The sequence below is a fragment of the Mustelus asterias genome, chromosome 31 (genome assembly GCF_964213995.1).
Source record: "Mustelus asterias chromosome 31, sMusAst1.hap1.1, whole genome shotgun sequence".
NCBI lineage: Eukaryota > Metazoa > Chordata > Chondrichthyes > Carcharhiniformes > Triakidae > Mustelus > Mustelus asterias.
Genome location: NC_135831.1, coordinates 4781415 through 4805299, shown reverse-complemented (window position 1 = coordinate 4805299; position 23885 = coordinate 4781415). Strand labels below are relative to the sequence as shown.

The window sequence follows — 23885 nt, the reverse complement described above, 5'->3', positions numbered from 1 at the left end:
GACGAACATCTCGCCAAGGCCATCCCCACACCCCCACTTCTTGCCTTCAAACAACCACGCAATCTCAAACAGACCATTGTCCGCAGCAAACTACCCAGCCTTCAGGAGAACAGTGACCACGACACCACACAACCCTGCCACAGCAACCTCTGCAAGACGTGCCGGATCATCAACACGGATGCCACCATCTCACGTGAGAACACCATCTACCAGGTACACGGTACCTACTCTTGCAATTCGGCCAACGCTGTCTACCTGATAGGCTGCAGGAAAGGATGTCCCGAGGCATGGTACATTGGGGAAACCATGCAGACGCTACGACAACGGATGAATGAACACCGCTCGACAATCACCAGGCAAGACTGTTCTCTTCCTGTGGGGGAGCACTTCAGCAGTCACGGGCATTCAGCCTCTGATCTTCGGGTAAGCGTTCTCCAAGGCGGCCTTCACGACACACGACAGCGCAGAGTCGCTGAGCAGAAACTGATAGCCAAGTTCCGCACACATGAGGACGGCCTAAACCGGGATGTTGGATTTATGTCACACTATCAGTAACCCCCACAGCTTGCCTCCTGGACTTGCAGAATCTCACTGGCTGTCCTGTCTGGAGACAATACACATCTCTTTTACCTGTGCTAATGCTCCCTCCACCCACGTTGTCTGTATCTTTAAGACCTGGTTGGCTGTAGAGATTCGCATTCTAATTAGTATTCTGTAACTTGATTTTGTGTCTCTGTGCCCTGTTTGAGAGCAGATTTCCACTCCATCTGACGAAGGATCAGCGCTCCGAAAGCGAATGGCATTTGCTACCAAATAAACCTGTTGGACTTTAACCTGGTGTTGTTAAAACTCTTACTGTGTTTACCCCAGTCCAACGCCGGCATCTCCACATCACAACAGCAGATAAACAGGGAGTTTTGCCTTTCTTAAACCTTATCAGAAACATTCCTTCCAACTGACAGAAAGTCAAGAGACAAGATCATTTCAGCAATCGGAGCCCCTCCCTCTCGGAGGGGCTGTCGAGTCATCGACAACAAACTGAAAGCCGTTGCGGGTTAATGTAAAATTGTTGCGTTCCTTCAGTAATTTGACAACCAAGTTAATAACAACCCCGGTAGCAGTTGGTGACAGTGGGGCGTTCCGCTTCATAAGGCAGCTTCAAGTCTCCCCGCCAGTGTCCTGGAACGTCCCAGAGAAACACTCGGGACAGTCCAAGGATGTTCGGGAGCGGGGGGGAGGTATTTGTCAAATGGAGCCACCATCGCTCTCTCTCAAGCTAATCAAAGCTCTTCTTATGGTAAACAGTCCACGCTGCACTCTGGCATCAGATAAGGTCGTCAAGGACAAAAGAAAGAGGAAGACGAGTTGGCCATTCAGCCCCTTGAGCCTGTTCTGCCACTCAACGCGATCGTAGCTGACCTTCCAACTCAAGTTTGCCTTCCCTCCCACTTAGTGTCTAAAAACCTCCCCATTTCACTCAAAACTTAGCAACTGAGCTCTCTCAGGGAGAAAATTCCAAACTTTCACCACCCCCTGGGTGAAGAAACTTCTCCTCACCTCAGTCCTAAAAGATTTATCCCTCATCCTCAAACTATGAATCCCCTAGTTCTGGACTCCCCCATCATCAGGAACATTCTTTCTGAATCCACCCTGGCTAATCTTGTTAGAATTTTCCTGCGACTGTGACATCTCTCCCTTCCCCCAACTCCATGTTTCTCTCCTTCCCCCTCTCCCCTCGCCAACCCCTCCATCCCCTCCGCCCACGAGTTCTGGAACCAAGTGCAAACACACCTCTGAACATCTTCCCTGCCAAACACTCTAAGGATTGTCTACGTTTCAATGTGATCGCATCTGTTTAAACTCCGCAGAATATACCTCACACTCGGAGGGATGAGGTCAAAATAGAATCAGTCAACCTTAGGTCTAAAAAGTCATGAAGCAAGTGTTATTGGAGAGTGGGCTGAGGTGGGGGGAGGGAGCCGTCTTCCACACAACAGGCTCAATATTGCTTCTGGAGTGCTGAATGCATCAGCGTCACACGCTGTACGTGCGGGGTTCACGGTTAAGCAGTCATCTTAATTCAAACCTTCCTCCGAGGATCTGTGTTTTTGAAAAGCTGTTCCAAGAAATAAATCAACAAAGGCCTCGTCCATAAGTTTGAAATATTTGACCTCCGCCCCTTGAGGGGTGGGTGCTGCCAAACTGATTTTCTCTCGTGCCAACCCCCCCCCCCGCAGGGTTAAAGAAGGAGCTGAAGCAGGCAGGAGGGCCGGTCAGTCCCCTTCGGGCTCGCCCCCGACCAGCTCCTGGATGGAGGAATCCCCGGTCAGCTCCTCCATGTCGGGGTATCCCGTGTCCAGGCGGTGGGGGGCTCGGAAAGACGCCGCTCTCTGGAGAAACTCGCGGTGCATCCTTGCCTCCGCTTCCTCGTCGCTTTCCAATGAGTGGCTAAGCTCCGACTCCTCCTCCAGCGAGCTCCCTGTGGGAAACGGGATAGACATAGAATCAGAGAGTCATACAATGCAGAAGGAGTGTCCAAAGATGTGCGGGTTAGGTGGATTGGCCGTGCTAAATTGCCCCTTAGTGTCCAAAGATGTCTAGGTTAGGTGGATTGGCCATGCTAAATTGCCCCTGAGTGTCCAAAGATGTGTAGGTTAGGTGGATTGGCCATGATAAATTGCCCTTAGTTTCCAAAGATGTGCAGGTTAGGTGGATTGGCCATGCTAAATTGCCCCTTAGTGTCCAAAGATGTGTAGGTTAGGTGGATTGGCCATGATAAATTGCCCTTAGTTTCCAAAGATGTGCAGGTTAGGGGGATTGGCCATGCTAAATTGCCCCTTAGTGTCCAAAGATGTGTAGGTTAGGTGGATTGGCCATGATAAATTGCCCTTAGTTTCCAAAGATGTGCAGGTTAGGGGGATTGGCCATGCTAAATTGCCCCTTAGTGTCCAAAGATGTGTAGGTTAGGTGGATTGGCCGTGCTAAATTGCCCCTTAGTGTCCAAAGATGTGTAGGTTAGGTGGATTGGCCATGCTAAATTGCCCCTTAGTGTCCAAAGATGTGCGGGTTAGGTGGATTGTCTATTGCTAAATGAATGATGGAGCAGGCTCGAATGGCCTCCTCCTGCTTCTAGTTTCCATGATACAGGGTCGGCCATTTTGGGCTGAGGTGAGAGAAATTCCTTCAGTCAGAGTGTTGTGAACCTTTGGAATTCTCTCCCCCAGAGAGCTCAGTCGCGAGGTTTGGAGTGAAATGGGGAGGGTTTTAGACACTGAGGGGTTGGTGGCGGTTAGGATGGGAAGGCAAAGTTGAGTTGGAAGGTCAGCTATGATCGCGTTGAGTGGCAGAGCAGGCTCGAGGGGCCGAATGGTCAACTTGGGTCTGCACCGACCACAATCTCACCCAGGGTCTATCCCCATTTACCCCGGCGAGCCCCCCTGACACTAAGGGGCAATTTCCCACGGCCAATGCACCCTAACCCGCACGTCTTTCAGACTGTGGGAGGAAACCGGAGCACCCGGAGGAAACCCACGCAGACACGGGGAGAACGTGCAGACTCCACGCAGACAGTGACCCGAGCCGGGAATCGAACCCGGGTCCCTGGCGCCGTGAGGCATCAGTGCTAACCCACTGTGCCACCGTGCCAACCCATAAGTTCACCATCTTTCATCAGGAGGCTGGGGTGAAATCGTCACGGACTCAAGATCCAGCCAAACAACTCCCTTTCATATTTATTGCAAAGTTCAAGGTGTTAACAGGACTGGGAGCCAAGGCAAATCAGCAAATAAATCCACAGCTGACACTGTGCCGCACTGTCAGGGGGTCAGTGCTGAGGGAGTGCCGCACTGTCAGGGGATCAGTGCTGAGGGAGCGCCGCACTGTCAGAGGGTCAGTACTGAGGGAGTCCCGCACTGTCAGAGGATCAGTGCTGAGGGAGTGCCGCACTGTCAGAGGGTCAGTACTGAGGGAGTCCCGCACTGTCAGGGGGTCAGTGCTGAGGGAGTGCCGCACTGTCAGAGGATCAGTACTGAGGGAGTGCCGCACTGTCAGGGGGTCAGTGCTGAGGGAGTGCCGCACTGTCAGAGGGTCAGTGCTGAGGGAGTGCCGCACTGTCAGGGGGTCAGTGCTGAGGGAGTGCCGCACTGTCAGAGGGTCAGTGCTGAGGGAGTGCCACACTGTCAGAGGGTCAGTGCTGAGGGAGTGCCGCACTGTCAGAGGGTCAGTACTGAGGGAGTGCCGCACTGTCAGAGGGTCAGTGCTGAGGGAGTGCCGCACTGTCAGAGGGTCAGTGCTGAGGGAGTGCCGCACTGTCAGAGGGTCAGTGCTGAGGGAGTGCCGCACTGTCAGAGGGTCAGTACTGAGGGAGTGCCGCACTGTCAGAGGGTCAGTGCTGAGGGAGTGCCGCACTGTCAGAGGGTCAGTGCTGAGGGAGCGCCGCACTGTCAGAGGGTCAGTGCTGAGGGAGTGCCGCACTGTCAGAGGATCAGTGCTGAGGGAGTGCCGCACTGTCAGAGGATCAGTGCTGAGGGAGTGCCGCACTGTCAGTGGGTCTGTGCTGAGGGAGTGCCGCACTGTCAGAGGGTCAGTGCTGAGGGAGTGCCGCACTGTCAGAGGATCAGTGCTGAGGGAGTGCCGCACTGTCAGAGGATCAGTGCTGAGGGAGTGCTGCACTGTCAGAGGGTCAGTGCTGAGGGAGTGCCGCACTGTCAGAGGGTCAGTGCTGAGGGAGTGCCGCACTGTCAGAGGGTCAGTACTGAGGGAGTGCCGCACTGTCAGGGGGTCAGTGCTGAGGGAGCGCCGCACTGTCAGAGGGTCAGTACTGAGGGAGTGCCGCACTGTCAGAGGGTCAGTGCTGAGGGAGTGCCGCACTGTCAGAGGGTCAGTGCTGAGGGAGTGCCGCACTGTCAGAGGGTCAGTGTGGAGGGAGTGCCGCACTGTCAGAGGGTCAGTGCTGAGGGAGTGCCGCACTGTCAGAGGGTCAGGACTGAGGGAGTGCCGCACTGTCAGAGGGTCAGTGCTGAGGGAGTGCCGCACTGTCAGAGGGTCAGTACTGAGGGAGTGCCGCACTGTCAGAGGGTCAGTGCGGAGGGAGTGCCGCACTGTCAGAGGGTCAGTGCTGAGGGAGTGCTGCACTGTCAGAGGATCAGTGCGGAGGGAGTGCCGCACTGTCAGAGGGTCAGTGCTGAGGGAGTGCCGCACTGTCAGAGGGTCAGTGCTGAGGGAGTGTCGCACTGTCAGAGGGTCAGTGCTGAGAGAGTGCCGCACTGTCAGAGGTTCAGTGCTGAGGGAGTGCTGCACTGTCAGAGGGTCAGTGCTGAGGGAGTGCCGCACTGTCAGAGGGTCAGTGCTGAGGGAGTGCCGCACTGTCAGAGGGTCAGTACTGAGGGAGTGCCGCACTGTCAGGGGGTCAGTGCTGAGGGAGCGCCGCACTGTCAGAGGGTCAGTACTGAGGGAGTGCCGCACTGTCAGAGGGTCAGTGCTGAGGGAGTGCCGCACTGTCAGAGGGTCAGTGCTGAGGGAGTGCCGCACTGTCAGAGGGTCAGTGTGGAGGGAGTGCCGCACTGTCAGAGGGTCAGTGCTGAGGGAGTGCCGCACTGTCAGAGGGTCAGGACTGAGGGAGTGCCGCACTGTCAGAGGGTCAGTGCTGAGGGAGTGCCGCACTGTCAGAGGGTCAGTACTGAGGGAGTGCCGCACTGTCAGAGGGTCAGTGCGGAGGGAGTGCCGCACTGTCAGAGGGTCAGTGCTGAGGGAGTGCTGCACTGTCAGAGGATCAGTGCGGAGGGAGTGCCGCACTGTCAGAGGGTCAGTGCTGAGGGAGTGCCGCACTGTCAGAGGGTCAGTGCTGAGGGAGTGTCGCACTGTCAGAGGGTCAGTGCTGAGAGAGTGCCGCACTGTCAGAGGTTCAGTGCTGAGGGAGTGCTGCACTGTCAGAGGGTCAGTGCTGAGGGAGTGCCGCACTGTCAGCGGGTCGGCGCTGAGGGAGTGCCGCACTGTCAGAGGGTCAGTGCTGAGGGAGTGCCGCACTGTCAGAGGGTCAGTGCTGAGGGAGTGCCGCACTGTCAGAGGGTCAGTGCTGAGGGAGTGCCGCACTGTCAGAGGGTCAGTGCTGAGGGAGTGCCGCACTGTCAGAGGGTCAGTGCTGAGGGAGTGCCACCATGTTGTTAGGAGGGAGTTCCAGGATTTTGACCCAGTGACAGTGAAGGAACAGCTGATATATTTCCAAGTCAGGATGGTGAGTGGCTCGGAGGGGAACTTGCACGTCGTGGTGTTCCCCATGTATCTGCTGCCCTTGTCCTTCTCGATGGTGGCAGTCGTGGGTTTGGAAGGAGCTGTCACAGAATCCCCACAATGCAAAAGGAGGTCGTTCGGCCCATCAAGTCTACACCGACTCACTGACAGAACACATTACCCCTGCCCTGTTCCTGTAACCCCACATCTTTACTCCACGAATCCCCCTAACCTGCACATCTTTGGGCACTAAGGGGCAATTTAGCACGGCCAATCCGCCTCACCCATACATTTTTGGACTGTGGGAGGAAGCGGGAGCACCCGGAGGAAACCCACGCAGACACGGGGATAACGTGCAAACTCCACACAGACAGTCACCCGAGGGGCAAATCGAACCCTGGTGCTGTGAGGCAGCAGTGCCAACCACTGTGCCTCCATACCACCGTCAGGAACCTTGGTGAGTCGCTGCGGTGCATCTTGTAGATGGTACACAGGCTGCCGCTGTGCGTGGGTGGTGGAGGGAGTGAGTGTTTGTGGATGGGGGGGGCAATCAAGCGGGGCTGCTTTGTCCTGGATGGTGTCGAGCTTCTCGAGTGTTGTTGGGAGCCGCGCTCATAAATTCCTTTTAAAAGCCTAAAAATAACGATTCCAGCCTCGGGTCACTGTCTGTGTGGAGTTTGCACATTCTCCCCATGTCTGCGTGGGTTTCCTCCCACAGTCCAAAGATGTGCAGGTTAGGAAGATGAGACATAGTAAATTGCCCCTTCTTGTCCCATGGGCAGCACAGTGGGTTAGCGCTGCTGCCTCACAGCGCCAGGGACCCGGGTTCGATTCCCGGCCTCGGGTCACTGTCTGTGCGGAGTCTGCACGTTCTCCCCATGTCTGCGTGGGTTTCCTCCGGGTGCTCCACTTTCCTCCCACAGTCCGAAAGACGTGCGGGTTAGGTGGATTGGCCATGCTAAATTTCAACTTAGTGTCAGGGGGATTAGCAGGGTAAATATGTGGGGTTACTGCGATAGGGGCTAGGAGGGATTGTGGTCGGTGCAGACTCGATGGGCCGAACGGCCTCTATCTGCACTGTAGGGGTTCGGTGATTCTGCGAAAAAAAACTCCATCTAATCAAGTTTGAGTTATAAGGAGAAGCTGGATAGACTGGGACTTTTTTCCCTGGAGCGTAGGAGGCTGAGGGGTGACCTTATAGAGGTCCATAAAATAATGAGGGACACAGATCAGCTAGACAGTCAATATCTTTTCCCAAAGGTAGGGGAGTCTAAAACTAGAGGGCATAGGTTTAAGGTGAGAGATACAACAGTGTCCAGAGGGACAATTGTTTCACACAGAGGGTGGTGAGTGTCTGGAACAAGCTGCCAGAGGCAGTAGCAGAGGCGGGTACAATTTTGTCTTTTAAAAAGCGTTTAGACAGTTACATGGGTACGATGGGTAGAGAGGGATATGGGCCAAACGCGGGCAATTGGGATTAGCTTAGGGGTTTAAAAAAAGGGCGGCATGGACAAGTTGGGCCGAAGGGCCTGTTTCCATGCTGTAAACCTCTATGAGTCTAACCCCTTAACCTCCAGTGCTCGAGGGAACTTGAGTCTAATTTTTGCGGTCTGAAAGATCACCGCAGACAAACATCCTCCCAGCTCATTCCCTGTTCCCAGTGAGACACACTCAACTAAAAATGTCAACTCTGTTTCTCTCTCCCTCACCGCAGATGCTGCCAGACCTGTTGGCGAAGTTCTCCCAGCGTTTTTAATTCAGGTCCCCAGCAAACGCTGCCCTTTATCTCACCAGGAAACATTCCTTTGTGTCCAAATTGGCAGGAACGCTGCCTTTTAAGGAGGGATTAAGCAATTCCATTCAGCGTTTGAAAAGTAACTTAATCACTTTTATTCATTTGTTGAGTTCTGCTGTCAAGGGTTAATGGAATCATTCATATCTGTCCCTTCTCAATGATATGAAAGGTTTTCTATCTCCCAACACATCTCTTCCCCAAGGTTCATTGTGATCGACCTTTATCGTCCTCAGTCTAACCAAGTTAATGTGTAGGTGCTAGATAAGGGAACGTCTCTAAGTTGCATACCTGCTCTGAAAAGCACTGGGTGAAGTAAGGGAACGTCCATCAACGTTCATTGGTCTTTGAAATGGCTTTGCCATCGATGGGTCGGAGCCCAGCTTGGCCCATTCGCGTTCGGTTCTGGGCATCGTGTCAACGGGAGGCTATATTCTAATGTAGGAAACCCAACAACCAGCACATGAACAGCAAGATCCCACCAACAGCAATGGTGATGACGGCGAGGCAACCTGCCTTAGCGCTGTTGGCCAAGGGGCAGGAGGGGAGGAGCGTTGGACAGATTACCATCAGGGCTCCAAGGGTTAAATCGTGAGGTCAGCCCCACTAAACTTGGCCTGAACCCTCGAGGTTCAAAGGTCAAGGGGTGATCTAGTTGAGACGTTTAAAAATTTTAAGAGTTTCCGAGAATTGATGCCGAGGAAGTATTTCCTCTGATGGGGATTTTCAGAACAAGACGTCATAACTTTAACACCAGAACCATGGGTAGATTCACCTCACCCGCATGTCTTTCGAATGAAACAGCATTAGATTATTTATAAACTTTAAAATTCCGAGTTTTGTCATAAACACCACTGCCAATGCTCCAAAGTGTCTGGTGACACAAGTGCAGGTTAGGTGGATTGGCCATGCTAAATTGCCCCTTAGTGTCCAAAGATGTGTAGGTTAGGTGGATTGGCCATGCTAAATTGCACCTTAGTGTCCAAAGATGTGCAGGTTAGGTGGATTGGCCGTGCTAAATTGCACCTTAGTGTCTAAAGATGTGCGGGTTAGGTGGATTGGCCATGCTAAGTTGCCCCTTAGTGTCCAAAGATATACAGGTTAGGTGGATTGGCCATGGTAAGTTGCCCCTTAGTGTCCAAAGATATACAGGTTAGGTGGATTGGCCATGGTAAAATGTGTGGAGTTACGGAGAAAGTGCTGGATAGTGGGTCTGGACACTAAGGGGCAATTTAGCATGGCCAATCCACCTCACCTACACATCTTTGGACACTAAGGGGCAATTTAGCATGGCCAATCCACCTCACCTACACATCTTTAGACACTAAGGGGCAATTTAGCATGGCCAATCCACCCACCCGCACATCTTTGGACACTAAGGGGCAATTTAGCACGGCCAATCCACCTAACCTGCACATCTTTGGACACTAAGGGGCAATTTAGCATGGCCAATCCACCTCACCTACACATCTTTGGACACTAAGGGGCAATTTAGCATGGCCAATCCACCCAACCCGCACATCTTTGGACACTAAGGGGCAATTTAGCATGGCCAATCCACCCAACCTGCACATCTTTGTCCCTCTACATATCTTTGTATCATCTGCAAACTTAGCAACAGTGCCTCCAATTCCTTCTTCCAAACTGTTAATGTAGATTGTGAAAAGTTGTGGTCCCAGCACCAACCCCTGAGACACACCACTAGTCACCAGCTGCCATCCTGAAAAAGATCCCTTTATCCCCACTCTCTGCCTTCTGCCAGTCAGCCAATCCTGTATCCATGCCAGAATCTTACCCTTAACGCCATGGGCTCTGAATTTATTTAACAGTCTCCTATGCAGCACCTTGTCAAAGGCCTTCTGGAAGTCTAAATAAATCACGTCCACTGGTTCTCTTTTATCTAACTTCCTTGTTACCTCCTCAAAGAACTCCAACAGATTTGTCAGACATGACCTTCCCTTGACGAAGCCGTACTGACTCAGTCCTATTTTATCATGCATTCTGCGATCTCATCTTTAATAATGGACTCTAAAATCTTGCCAATGATCGAAGTCAGGCGAACCGGCCTATAATTTACCGTCTGCTGCCTCCCTCCCTTCCTAAACAGCTGTGTTACATTAGCTACTTTCCGGTCCTCCTGGACCCTCCCTGCCTCCAGTGATTCCTGAAAGATCACCACAATTTCCTCACCTATTTCTTTTCGAACCCTGGGGTGTAGTCCATCTGATCCAGTTGATTTATCCACCTTCTGACCTTTCAGTTTTCCCAGAACCTTCTCCTTAGTGATGGCCACTACATTCACCTGTGCTTCCTGATTCTCCTGGAGCTCTGGCATCCCACTGGTGTCTTCCACCATGAAGACTGATGCAAAATAACTGTTCAGATCCTCTGCCATTTCTTTGTTTCCTATTATTACTTCTCCAGCCTCATTTTCCAGTGGTCCAATGTCTATTTTGCCTCTCTCTTACCTTTTATATATTGAAAAAAACTCTTCCTATCTTCTTTTATTTTATTAGCGACCTTACACTCATATTTCATCTTCACCCCCCTGATTGCTTTTTTAGTTGTTCTCTGCTCGCTTTTAAAGTCTTCCCAATCCGCTGGCTTCCCATTATCCTCGCCACTTTGTATGCTTTTTCTTTTGCTTTTATGCTGTCCTTGACTTCCCTCGTCAGCCATGGATGCCTCATCCTCCCCTTAACATGTTTCCTCCTCCTTGGGATGAATTTAAAGTTCAAAGATTATTTATTTATTAGTGTCACAAGTAAGGCTTACATTAACACCACAATGAAGTTACTGTGAGAATCCCCTAGTCGCCGCACTCCGGCCCCTGTTCGGGTTCTCTGAGGGAGAATTTAGCACGGCCAATGCACCCAAACCAGCACGTCTTTCGGACTGTGGGAGAAAACCGGAGCACCCGGAGGAAACCCACGGGGAGAACGTGCAAACTCCACACAGACAGTGACCCAAGCCGGGAATCAAACCTGGCTCCCTGTCGCTGTGAGGCAGCAGCGCCAACCACTGTATCACCCAGCCAGGGATTTCTGTTCTGCTTCCCGAGTAACCCCCAAAAACTCAGGGTGGCACGGTAGCACAGTGGTTAGCACTGCTGCTTCACAGCTCCAGGGACCTGGGTTCGATTCCCGGCTTGGGTCACTGTCTGTGCGGAGTTTGCACATTCTCCTCGTGTCTGCGTGGGTTTCCTCCGGGTGCTCCGGTTTCCTCCCACAGTCCAAAGATGTGCAGGTTAGGTTGATTGGCCATGCTAAAATTGCCCCTTAGTGTCCTGGGATGCGTAGATTAGGGGGATTAGTGGGTAAATATGTAGGGATATGGGGGTAGGGCCTGGGTGGGATTGTGGTCGGTGCAGACTCGATGGGCCGAATGGCCTCTTTCTGTACTGTAGGGTTTCTATGATTTCTATGAACTCCTGCCATTGCTGTTCCACTGTCCCATCTGCTAGGCTCCCTTTCCAATCAACTCTGGCCAGCTCCTCCCTCGTGTCTTTGTCGTTACCTTTATTTAACTGTAATACCGTTCCATCTGATTCCTCATTCTCCCTCTCAAACTGCAGGGTAAATTCTATCATATTGTGGTCACTGCTCCCTTAGCTGAGGCTATGAAACCCTCCTGAGGTTGCGACAGGCTCTAGAAAAATGCGAGTTCTAAGGCTTTGAAAATCTAAGCCCAAAACTACAGGCGCCAAAACTACTTGGCTATCTACAAGATGGCCAAGAAATCCAAGGGTTTGGGGGGGGGTGGATTCAGAAGAACTGTCTTCACGCAGAGAGTGGCGAGAATGTGGAACTCACTCCCAGAGTGTTGAGGTGAATGGAATGGATGCATTTATGGTTTTTCTCACCTTCTTCTGTGCGGCTGTGAGGATTTTCCTGATGTTCGGAGCTGGGATTAGTGTCCGAGGCGGGGCCCGGCAACCCTTGGCGGCCGTACGCCTCGTGCCATTGGCTGAAGGCCGCCTCGAAGGACTTGGCCAAGCAGACGGTGATGGCCTTGGCTTTCTCTGCCTTGTTACACAGGAAGACACGGCACTGGAGCTGCCCTTTGCTCTTGCAGATGTAGAGAAAGATGTTGGTGTGGCCCCTGTCCGCCGTGCAGTAGGCAATGTCGTGGAGGTAGGTCTTGGTGATCTGCCGGCCGCTGGAGATCTCCTTCACCTCCAGGTAGCGCGGGCGTACCACCAGGGCGTGGTCCTTGCTGGCCTTGCCCAACCCCTTGCCCACCAGCCTGTTGACCACCTCCCTGGTCTGCTCAACCTGCAGAGAGTAGATTTTCTCCATTCCCATGTAATGCACCTTGAAGAGTGGGTCCCCGTGCGAGAGATTCTTGGTCTTGTCCTTCTTAAACCTCCGACGGAAAACCGCCGGAGAGTTCTTAATACTGTGAATGAAATGGAAGTTGTGGAGTGACATCTTGTCAAACGCCCTGGGGGGTCTCTTCGGATGGACCAGTTACACCTGGAGACAAAGAGAAAAGAGGTGTTGTTGTGTTCAGAGAATCATAGAATCCCTACCGTGCAGAAGGAGGCCATTCAGCCCATCGAATCGGCACTGACTCTCCGACAGAGCATCTTACCCAGGACCACCACCAGCCCTATTTCCGTAACTTCACACACTTTACCAGGGCCAATCCACCTAACCTTCAAATCTTTGGTTCTCTACGGGACAATTTAGCATGGCTAATCCACCGAGCCTACACATCTTTGGACACTAAGGGACAATTTAGCATGGCCAATCCACCTAACCTGCACATCTTTGGACACTAAGGGGCAATTTAGCATGGCCAATCCACCTAACCTGCACATCTTTGGACACTAAGGGGCAATTTAGCATGGCCAATCCATCTAACCTGCACATCTTTGGACACTAAGGGGCAATTTAGCATGGCCAATCCACCTAACCTACACATCTTTGGACACTAAGGGGCAATTTAGCATGGCCAATCCACCTAACCTGCACATCTTTGGACACTAAGGGGCAATTTAGCATGGCCAATCCATCTAACCTGCACATCTTTGGACACTACGGGACAATTTAGCATGGCCAATCCACCTAACCTGCACATCTTTGGACACTAAGGGGTAATTTAGCATGGCCAATCCACCTAACCTGCACATCTTTGGACACGAAGGGGCAATTTAGCATGGCCAATCCATCTAACCTGCACATCTTTGGACACTAAGGGGCAATTTAGCATGGCCAATCCACCTAACCTACACATCTTTGGACACTAAGGGGCAATTTAGCATGGCCAATCCACCTAACCCACACATCTTTGGACACTAAGGGACAATTTAGCATGGCCAATCCACCTAACCTGCACATCTTTGAACACTAAGGGGCAATTTAGCATGGCCAATCCACCTAACCTTCAAATCTTTGGACACTAAGGAGCAATTTAGCATGGCCAATCCACCTAGCCTGAACATCTTTGGACACTAAGGGGCAATTTAGCATGGCCAATCCACCTAACCTTCAAATCTTTGGACACTAAGGAGCAATTTAGCATGGCCAATCCACCTAGCCTGAACATCTTTGGACACTAAGGAGCAATTTAGCATGGCCAATCCACCTAACCGAAACATCTTCGGACTGTGGGAGGAAACCGGAGCACCCGGAGGAAACCCACGCAGTCACAGGGAGAATGTGCAAACTCCACACAGACAGTGACCCAAGCCGGGAATCGAACCCGGGTCCCTGGCGCTGCAAGGGAACAGTGTTTGCCACCGTGCCGCCCCAACGGTCCTCACGACCGCACCTCCGGCATGTAAAACAGCATCGATTCTGTGCACAGCAAGATCCCACCGCCAGCGACAGGAGATGCAGGCACAGGGCCTCGGGAGGTCCGAAAGTACTTTGCGGACATCTCGCTGCATCTGTCCCTTGTCAGAGTGTTTAAACGCTTTCAGGGCAAGAGGGGGGGTGGGCAGGAGGAGGGCCATGCGGGGCCTCGATGCCAGCACGCACTAGTCGGGAAGAAGGGCCCGTTTCTGTTCTGGAAACTCGATCTACAATATCGAATCCTGCCCGACCTGTCAGGTGCCCTCAATCTCTCCATTTCCCAGAGTTTCAGGGACAAAAGTTAGCTTCATGTCCGCAACACTGACCCATCACCTCACTCTGTCACCCGGACGGAGAGAGGACCGAAAGCGGAACATTCCAGAATACCTACCGAGCAAACGCCGCACACTGCAGCCGGTGTTGTCAAACTCACCCGAGTAACGCCCTCTAATCCCGCGGCACTCACAGTAGCCCAACCACTAATTAAATTCTAAATAATTAACTCACTTTTCCCTCAACCCGAGCGCAGGGAATTAAATCTTTCCCTGGCAACCGCGCCGCCAATGAAAAGGGCCAAACACAAATGGAGGCCGGCGCCACCATAGCAACCACAATACCCAAAGGCTTGTTTTTAAATGGCGGAAGAATGGCACCTTGCAGTAATGTCACTGTGTGCGGCGCCCTAACTCCCTCTGATCCAGAGACAGTTTATCAAAAACCGTAAAACGCAGCAGCCAGCTCCCACAAGACAGGGCGGCAGGGTGGGTTAGCGCTGCTGCCTCACAGCGCCAGGAGACCCCAGTTCGATTCCCAGCTTGGCAGGCGGGCACCATTAACACTCCCTTTGTCTTGTACCCTTGAGACCTTTGTCCATCTCTCCTTTCCTCTGACCTCTCCTGACCTTTTCTTCTCCACCACCTTTTCTCCCCCTCCACCTGTATAATCCATCGCATTTGTACCCATCTTTCACTCCGAGTCGGGTCACACCCCCTCAAATGCTAAATTAACCCTTAGTATCAGGGGGCTTAGCGGGGTGAATACATGGGGATAGGGCCTGGGTGGAATTATGGTGGGTACAGACTCGATGGGCCAAATGGCCTCCTTCTGCACTGTAGAGATTCTATGAAGTATGTACGGGCGGCACGGTAGCACAGTGGTTAGCACAGCTGCTTCACAGCTCCAGGGTCCCGGGTTCGATTCCCGGCTCGGGTCACTGTCTGTGTGGAGTTTGCACATTCTCCTCGTGTCTGCGTGGGTTTCCTCCGGGTGCTCCGGTTTCCTCCCACAGTCCAAAGATGTGCGGGTTAGGTTGATTGGCCATGCTAAAAATTGCCCTTAGTGTCCTGAGATGTGTAGATTAGAGGGATTAGTGGGTAAATGTGTAGGGATATGGGGGTAGGGCCTGGGTGGGATTGTGGTCGGTGCAGACTCGATGGGCCGAATGGCCTCTTTCTGTACTGTAGGGATTCTATGATTCTATGAAAACTCTTAACTCTGTTTCTCTCTCCACAGAGGCTGCCAGAACTGCTGCGTTTATCTAGCATCTTCTGTTTTATCTCAAGAACGTACTTCATAGAATCTCTACAGTGCAGAAGGAGGCCATTTGGCCCATCGAGTCTGTACCCACCATAATTCCACCCAGGCCCTATCCCCATGTATTCACCCTGCTAAGCCCCCTGATACTAAGGGTTAATTTAGCATGGCCAATCCACCTAACCTGCACATCTTTGGACACTAAGGGTTAATTTAGCATGGCCAACCCACCTAACCTGCACATCTTTGGACACTAAGGGTTAATTTAGCATGGCCAACCCACCTAACCTGCACATCTTTGGACACTAAGGGTTAATTTAGCATGGCCAATCCATCTAACCCACACATCTTTGGACACTAAGGGACAATTTACCATGGCCAATCCATCTAACCTACACATCTTTGGACACTAAGGGGCAATTTAGCATGGCCAATCCACCTAACCCGCACATCTTTGGACACTAAGGGACAATTTAGCATGGCTAATCAACCGAACCCGCGCACCTTTGGACTGTGGGAGGAAACCGGAGCACCCGGAGGAAACCCACGCAGACACGGGGAGAATGTGCAGACTCCGCACGGAAAGTCACCTGTGGCCGGAATCGAACGTGGGTCCCTGGCGCTGTGGGGCAGCAGTGCTAACCACTTGTGCCCATTGATTTTAAGGCATTTTGGGAGCATCTTGAGGTTGCAAAAGGCGTCAAGTTCCTACCTTTTCTTCCCTTCCAAAAGGGTGGTGGGTGAGTGCGCGGGTTGGGAAAGATGAAGGATAGATGGAAATGGCTTCAATTCAAGAACAAGGTGGAGAGAATTACGTGTGTTTGATTTAAACAATGATAAAAATAAACATTGCATCCCACTGGGATAGTGTTTATGAAGAAGAAACCGGAACATGACATCACCCGGATCCCAGGCCTGGGCCTGTTCATTAGTTGCTGAGCAACTGCATCCAAAATCACCCTTAGAGAGATTGCGGCAACTTCAGCGGCTGAGGGGGGTGGCGGGGGCGGGGGGAGGGGAGGGGGGGGGCAGCGGGGGGGGGGGAGGGGAGGATGTCGGTGGTGGGAGAACAAGTGAGAGAGAAGCGTATGTACAAGCATAATAGGCACGGTGGCACAGTGGTTGGCACTGATGCCTCACAGCGCCAGGGACCCGGGTTCGATTCCAGCCACTGGTATCACAGCTTGGTCTGGGGCTCCTGCTCTGCCCAAGACCGCAAGAAACTACAAAAGGCCGTGAATGTAGCCCAGTCCCATCACGCAAACCAGCCTCCCATCCATTGACTCTGTCTACACTTCCCGCTGCCTCGGGGAAAAGCAGCCAGCATAATCAAGGACCCCCCACGCCCCCCGGACATTCTCTCTTCCACCTTCTTCCGTCGGGAAAAAGATACAAAAGTCTGAGGTCACGTATCGACCGACTCAAGAGCAGCTTCTTCCCTGCTGCCGTCAGACTTTTGAACGGACCTACCTCGCATTAAGTTGATCTTTCTCTACACCCTGGCTATGACTGTAACACTCCATTCTGCACTCTCCCGTTTCCTTCTCTATGAACGGTATGCTTTGTCTGTATAGCGCGCAAGAAACAATACTTTTCACTGTATCCCAATACATGTGACAATAATAAATCAAATCAAATCAAATCAATGGAGAAATCTAAAGACAGCAGAAGTAGGTGATGTGAATGCAGTGAGCCTTCCCAGACCAGTTCCCTGCTGTCTGGAACCTTTTGACGCACTCTCCTTATTTACAGAAGGACTCTGGTGCTCTGAGTGCCGGATTGTGCAGGTTGGATCTCGGTGCTAAACAGGTTCTGTCACAGCCTGCACCCCCACACTCCCCAGCTACCCTTCCAGACAGCCAAGGGCACTCTGGAGTTACAATCCCTGCCTTTCCCAGGTCAATCCCCTTTCCCTTCTCCCAGAGCAAAACAAAACCCGGAAAAAAAAACACACCAGCCTTTTAAAAATAACCAGGCGGCTTCTCCAGAATTCACACACAGCCTCCCCCAGGAGACACCAGTGGTTTTCAACTCCCCCCCCCACCAACCTCCACCACCCCCCGCCCCCCCCCCCCCTCGCACCCCCCAGCTCTCCCGCCAGACTGGGAGAATCCAGGAGGAATCCTGTCCCGAGATTAGATTCCCCTGTAAACATTACTAACTCTAACAGGCAAGTTAAACCCCACAAGGTGTCCGTTTACCTGTTCCCGTCAACACAAACTCGCCGTTTGAGTCACTTATGATCTGTTGTCTGCTTCTCTCCCCCTCTCTCTGTCCCTTTCTCTCTGTCCCTCTCTCTCTGTCCCTCTCTCTCTGTCCCTCTCTGTCCCTGACCTTTTCTCTCTCTGTCCCTCTCTCTCTGTCCCTCTCTGTCCCTGGCCTTTTCTCTCTCTGTCCCTCTCTCTCTCTGTCCCTTTCTCTCTGTCTCTCTGTCTCTGTCCCTTTCTCTCTGTCTCTCTCTCCTCTCTCTCTGTCCCTCTAGCTCTCTATGTCTCTCTCTCTCTCTCTGTCTGTCCCTTGCTCTGTCCCCCCCCCCCCCCTCCTCTCTGTCTGTCTCTCTTCCCCCCTCTCCCCCCTGATCTCAGTCTCTCTCTCTCTCTCTCTGTCCCTCTGGCTCTCTCTGTCTCCCTCTCACTCCCCTCTATCTCAGTCTCTCTCTCTGTCTGTCCCTCTGTCTCTCTTCCCTCTCTCTCCCCCTCTATTTTAGTCTCTCTCTCTGTGTCCCTCTAGCTCTCTCCTCCTCTCCCCCTCCTCCTCTCCCTCTCTGAGCCCACCCCCTGCTCTCTATGTCTCTCTGTCTCCCTTTCTCTCCCTCTCTCTCTCTCCCCCTGTCTCCCTCTCTGTCTCCCTCACTTTCTGTCAAGCTTTCACTCCGTGCCTCTCTCTCTCTCTCTGTTTGTGTGTGTCTCCCTCTCTCTCTCTCTGTCTCTGTCTCCCTTTCACACACTGCCTCTCTCTCTGTCTGTCTGTCTCTCTCTCTCCCTGTCTCTTTCCCTCGCTCTCTCTCTCCCTGTCTCTTTCCCTCTCTCTCTCTGGCATTCCTCCAAGTCTGTTACTATTTGCAGCCAGTGAGGTTAGGAGTCGGATCAAACATCAGTCAGCAGGGTGAGAAGGCAGACCCTCCAGTGAACCTGCCTTTACATTTCCGCAAACACATAACTACACGTAGGCAACTATTTGGCTTCAAAACACGGCTGTATATTTGGGGAGGTGGGAGGGAGAATTAGAGCCAGTTCCCTGCTCGGAATGGAGGGTGGCTGAAGCTTCTGTACAAGCAGAGTGGAACATAACCCCACCCTCAGTTAACCCCCTAGTTCCCCGATCATCCTGTAACACAGCAGATAATACAATGATGCTGAGATGGCCCCAGCCTCAGATACCTCCACAGACCCTGAAATAAATCCACACACACCCCCAGATAAACTCCCAGATAAACCCCCACTCAGACCCCCAGATAAACCCCCCACACAGACCCCCAGATAAACTCCCAGATAAACCCCCACACACACCCCCAGATAAACTCCCAGATAAACCCCCACACAGACCCCCGATAAATCCCCCACACGGACCCCCAGATAAACCCCGCACAGACCCCCAGATAAACCCCCCACATAGACCCCCAGATAAACTCCCAGATAAACCCTCACACAGACACCCAGATAAACCCCACACACAGACCCCCAGATAAACCCCGCACAGACCCCCAGATAACCCTCCACAGACCCCCAGATAAACCCCACACAGACACCCAGATAAACGCCCCACACAGACCCCCAGATAAACCCCCCACACAGACCCCCAGATAAACCCCCCACACAGACCCCAGATAAACCCCCCACACAGACCCCCAGATAAACCCCCACCCTAAACCGTTACGCCAAAGTTCCCTGAAAGAACTCCACAGACCACCCCCGAGCCCCACCTCCCCGCCCCCCCCTCCCTCCCCACCCCCCCGCCCCCCCCCCACCTCCCCCCCCCATCCCCCCCTCCCCCCCCCATCCCCCCCTCCCCCCCCCATCCCCCCTCCCCCCCATCCCCCCCCATCCCCCCCCCATCCCCCCCTCCCTCCCTCCCACCCCCCCGCCCCCCCCATCCCCCCCTCCCTCCCTCCCACCCCCCCCCCCTCCCTCCCACCCCCCCGCCCCCCCCCATCCCCCCCTCCCTCCCTCCCCACCGCCCCCCTCCCACCCCCCCCTCCCACCCCCCCCCTCCCACCCCCCCCTCCCACCCCCCGTCCCCCCCCCCTCCCACCCCCCCCCCCCCCCACCCCCCCCCCCCACCTCCCACCCCCCCCCCCCACCTCCCACCCCCCTCCCCCTGAGATAAGCCCCTGACTGCAGCAGTGAGCAGTCTGGGAACACCTCGCTGTGGCCAGCACTCACTGTTAAAGCACGCTGGTGTTCCTCTCCCGCTGTGCCGCGTGTACTGACGCTCCCCCATAACCTTTCCGAAAACAATACCACACCTTCTTAACCCTTCACATCCCTGACCAATCCCACATGCTCTCTCTCTCTCTCTCTCAACGAAAGGGCAGCACAGCGGGTTGGCACCGCTGCCTCACAGCGCCAGGGACCCGGGTTTGATTCCCGACCTTGGGTCACTGTCTGTGCGGAGTATGCACATTCTCCCCGTGTCTGCGTGGGTTTCCTCCGGGTGCTCCGGTTTCCTCCCACACTATAAAGGTGTGCGGGTTAGGTGGATTGGCCATGCTAAATTGCCCCTTAGTGTCCAAAGATGTGTAGATTAGGTGGATTGGCCATGCTAAATTGTCCCTTAGTGTCCAAAGATGTGCAGGTTGGGTGGATTGGCCATGCTAAATTGCCCCTTAGTGTCCAAAGATGTGCAGGTTAGGTGGATTGGCCATGCTAAATTGTCCCTTAGTGTCCAAAGATGTGCAGGTTAGGTGGATTGGCCATGCTAAATTGTCCCTTAGTGTCCAAAGATGTGCAGGTTAGGTGGATTGGCCATGCTAAATTGTCCCTTAGTGTCCAAAGATGTGCAGGTTAGGTGGATTGGCCATGCTAAATTGTCCCTTAGTGTCCAAAGATGTGCAGGTTAGGTGGATTGGCCATGCTAAATTGCCCCTTAGTGTCCAAAGATGTGCAGGTTAGGTGGATTGGCCATGCTAAATTGCCCCTTAGTGTCCAAAGATGTGCAGGTTAGGTGGATTGGCCATGCTAAATTGCCCCTTAGTGTCCAAAGATGTGCAGGTTGGGTGGATTGGCCATGCTAAATTGTCCCTTAGTGTCCAAAGATGTGCAGGTTGGGTGGATTGGCCATGCTAAATTGCCCCTTAGTGTCCAAAGATGTGCAGGTTAGGTGGATTGGCCATGCTAAATTGTCCCTTAGTGTCCAAAGATGTGCAGGTTGGGTGGATTGGCCATGCTAAATTGCCCCTTAGTGTCCAAAGATGTGCAGGTTGGGTGGATTGGCCGTGGTAAAATGCCCCTTAGTGTCAGGGGGATTAGCAGGGTGACTACATGTGGTTACGAGAAGAGGGCCTGGGTGGGATTGTTGCCGATGCAAGCTCAATGGGCTGAATGGCCTCCATCTGCACTGTAGGGATTCTATGATTGAATTCAAGGGAATGTGGGCTTCGCTGGCTAGGCCAGAATTCATTAATGCCCTTCAATCGAACTGCCTCCCACCCTTTTAAAATTCAGGGAATACAGGCCCACTCTAATCAATTTAGTTTCCCATTTTGGGCCCCAAATCTAGATCTGTCCTCCATCTCGTTTAGATCTTGGTTGAAGGAAAACCTGATTTTCTCTCGCTAACCACCCCCTGCACCCCTCCCCCCACCACCGCCCCCAGCCCCCCCGCCCCCCCCCCCGTTGCTAAGCAAGCTTGCATTCCAAGCCTCACTTGAAGGCCGGATAGAAAATGGAGAAGCTCCCAGGTGAGGCTGTGTGAAGGAAATTCTTTGGGATGAAAGGCTAGGCCTCAGGCCCGGCCTCGCTGTCTGAGGCCAGCTTAGTCACCGTGCCGACTGGCTGGAGTAGCTGAAACAATAAGACAGACCCCTCCCCCCCCTCCCCCCCACACTGTGGGAAAATAAGTCACTGGACTTTTTCTTGAATGGCGGCCAGTTCAACAGGAAATGTGTGCATTTGCCTTATCCCGTCTGTCTGGACATTCCAAAGACCTTTGCAAACAATGAGTCACATTGAAGTGTAAGAATTATTCAGCACAGGAACAGGCCCTTCGGCCCTCCAAGCTGACCATGCTGCCCGCCTGAACTAAAACCCCCTACCCTTCCGGGGACCATATCCCTCCATTCCCATCCTATTCATGTATTTGTCAAGACGCCCCTTAAATACATATCATATCCGCTTCCACTCCCTCCCCCGGCAGCGAGTTCCAGGCACCCACCACCCTCAGTGTAAAAAATCTGCCTCGTACATCTCCTTTAAACCTTGCCCCTCGCACCTTAAACCTCTGCCCACTAGTAATTGACTCTTCCACCCTGGGGAAAAAACTTCTGACTATCCACTCTGTCCATGCCCCTCATAATCTTGTAGACTTCTATCAGGTTGCCCCTCAACCTCCATCGTTCCAGTGAGAACAAACCAAGTTTCTCCAACCTCTCCTCAGAGTTAATGCCCTCCATACCAGGCAACATCCTGGTAAATCTTTTCTGTACCCTCTCCAAAACCTCCACATCCCTCTGGTAGAGCGGCGACCAGATTTGAACACTGTAGGCTGACATTGCAGCACTGTGAGTGTGCCATACTGTCAGAGGTACCAGCTTTTGGATCAGACTAATCTGAGGCCCCGTCCACCCATTCACAGTCTAAGAGATCAACTGGTTCTATTCTTAAAGAAAGCTCAGGGAGTTTCCCCCTTCATGGGCCAAAGCTAGCTTTGAATGAGGGAGAGATCGTGTGCAGGGAGGCGATGGGCCGAATGGTATTATCACTAGACTATTAATTCAGAAACTCAGCTAATGTTCTGGGGACCCGGGTTCGAATCCCGTCACGGCAGATGGTGGAATTTGAATTCAATAAAAGTACCTAGAATTAAGAATCTACTGATGGCCCATTGTCGGAAAAACCCATCTGGTCACTAATGTCCTTTAGGGAGGGAAATCTGCCGTCCTTACCCGGTCTGGCCTACAAGTGACTCCAGAGCCACAACCAATGGGGTGACTCTCAACTGCCCTCCAAGGGGAACTAGGGATGGGCAATAAATGCTGGACCAGCCAGCGACGCCCATGTCCCACGAATAAAATAAAATCTTTCCCACCTTCTCCAAACATTGCCACACACTTTACATCAACCCCGAGAACAGGCAGAGTCCATAACTTCACACCTCAACTGAAGAACATCTCTGACAGTGCGGCACTCCCTCAGTACTGACCCTCTGACAGTGCGGCACTCCCTCAGCACTGACCCTCTGACAGTGTGGCACTCCCTCAGTACTGACCCTCTGACAGTGCGGCACTCCCTCAGCACTGACCCTCTGACAGTGCGGCACTCCCTCAGTACTGACCCTCTGACAGTGCGGCACTCCCTCAGCACTGACCCTCTGACAGTGCGGCACTCCCTCAGCACTGACCCTCTGACAGTGCGGCATTCCCTCAGCACTGACCCTCTGGCACTGCGGCACTCCCTCAGCACTGACCCTCTGACAGTGCGGCACTCCCTCAGCACTGACCCTCTGACAGTGCGGCACTCCCTCAGCACTGACCCTCTGACAGTGCGGCACTCCCTCAGCACTGACCCTCTGGCACTGCGGCACTCCCTCAGCACTGACCCTCTGACAGTGCGGCACTCCCTCAGCACTGACCCTCTGACAGTGCGGCACTCCCTCAGCACTGACCCTCTGACAGTGCGGCACTCCCTCAGCACTGACCCTCTGACAGTGCGGCACTCCCTCAGCACTGACCCTCTGACAGTGCGGCTCTCCCTCAGCACTGACCCTCTGACAGTGCGGCACTCCCTCAGCACTGACCCTCTGACAGTGCGGCACTCCGTCAGCACTGACCCTCTGACAGTGCGGCACTCCCTCAGCACTGACCCTCTGACAGTGCGGCACTCCCTCAGCACTGACCCTCTGACAGTGCGGCACTCCCTCAGCACTGACCCTCTGACAGTGCGACACTCCCTCAGCACTGACCCTCTGACAGTGCGGCACTCCCTCAGCACTGACCCTCTTGACAGTGCGGCACTCCCTCAGCACTGACCCTCTGACAGTGCGGCACTCCCTCAGCACTGACCCTCTGACAGTGCGGTGCTCCCTCAGCACTGACCCTCTGACAGTGCGGCACTCCCTCAGCACTGACCCTCTGACAGTGCGACACTCCCTCAGCACTGACCCTCTGACAGTGCGGCACTCCCTCAGCACTGACCCTCTGACAGTGCGGTGCTCCCTCAGCCCTGTGCTGTGAGTGTCAGCCTGGATTAAAGGGCCAAGCTCGGGGTGTGGGATTCGAATACACAAACCCTCTGTCCAGGAGGAGAGAGAGAGAGAGAGAGCCCACTGTACCATATCACCAGGCCAGTTGTTAAGTGAGGTAGCCCTTTTGTAAATAC

General features: G+C 53.3%; 1 protein-coding gene across 1 annotated transcript; it reads right to left on the bottom strand.

Moving 5' to 3' along the window:
- Nucleotides 1–792: 792 nt before the first annotated feature.
- LOC144481737 (low density lipoprotein receptor adapter protein 1) lies at nucleotides 793–17824 on the bottom strand. Its single transcript, XM_078200888.1, has 3 exons — nucleotides 17553–17824; nucleotides 11883–12495; nucleotides 793–2479 (listed from the first exon to the last, which is right to left on the bottom strand). Exons 2-3 carry the CDS (start codon nucleotides 12448–12450, stop codon nucleotides 2274–2276), a joined length of 774 nt encoding a protein of 257 aa, XP_078057014.1. The 5' UTR covers nucleotides 12451–12495; nucleotides 17553–17824; the 3' UTR covers nucleotides 793–2273.
- Nucleotides 17825–23885: the final 6061 nt, after the last annotated feature.

Bases quoted from the DNA above. Each gene is read 5' to 3' on its own strand.
- LOC144481737 (XM_078200888.1), bottom strand. From the start codon at position 12,450: ATGTCACTCCACAACTTCCATTTCATTCACAGTATTAAGAACTCTCCG. The intron at 2,480-11,882 runs GTGAGAAAAACC...CGTTTCCCACAG, and splicing joins TCACAGCCGCACAGAAGAAG to GGAGCTCGCTGGAGGAGGAG.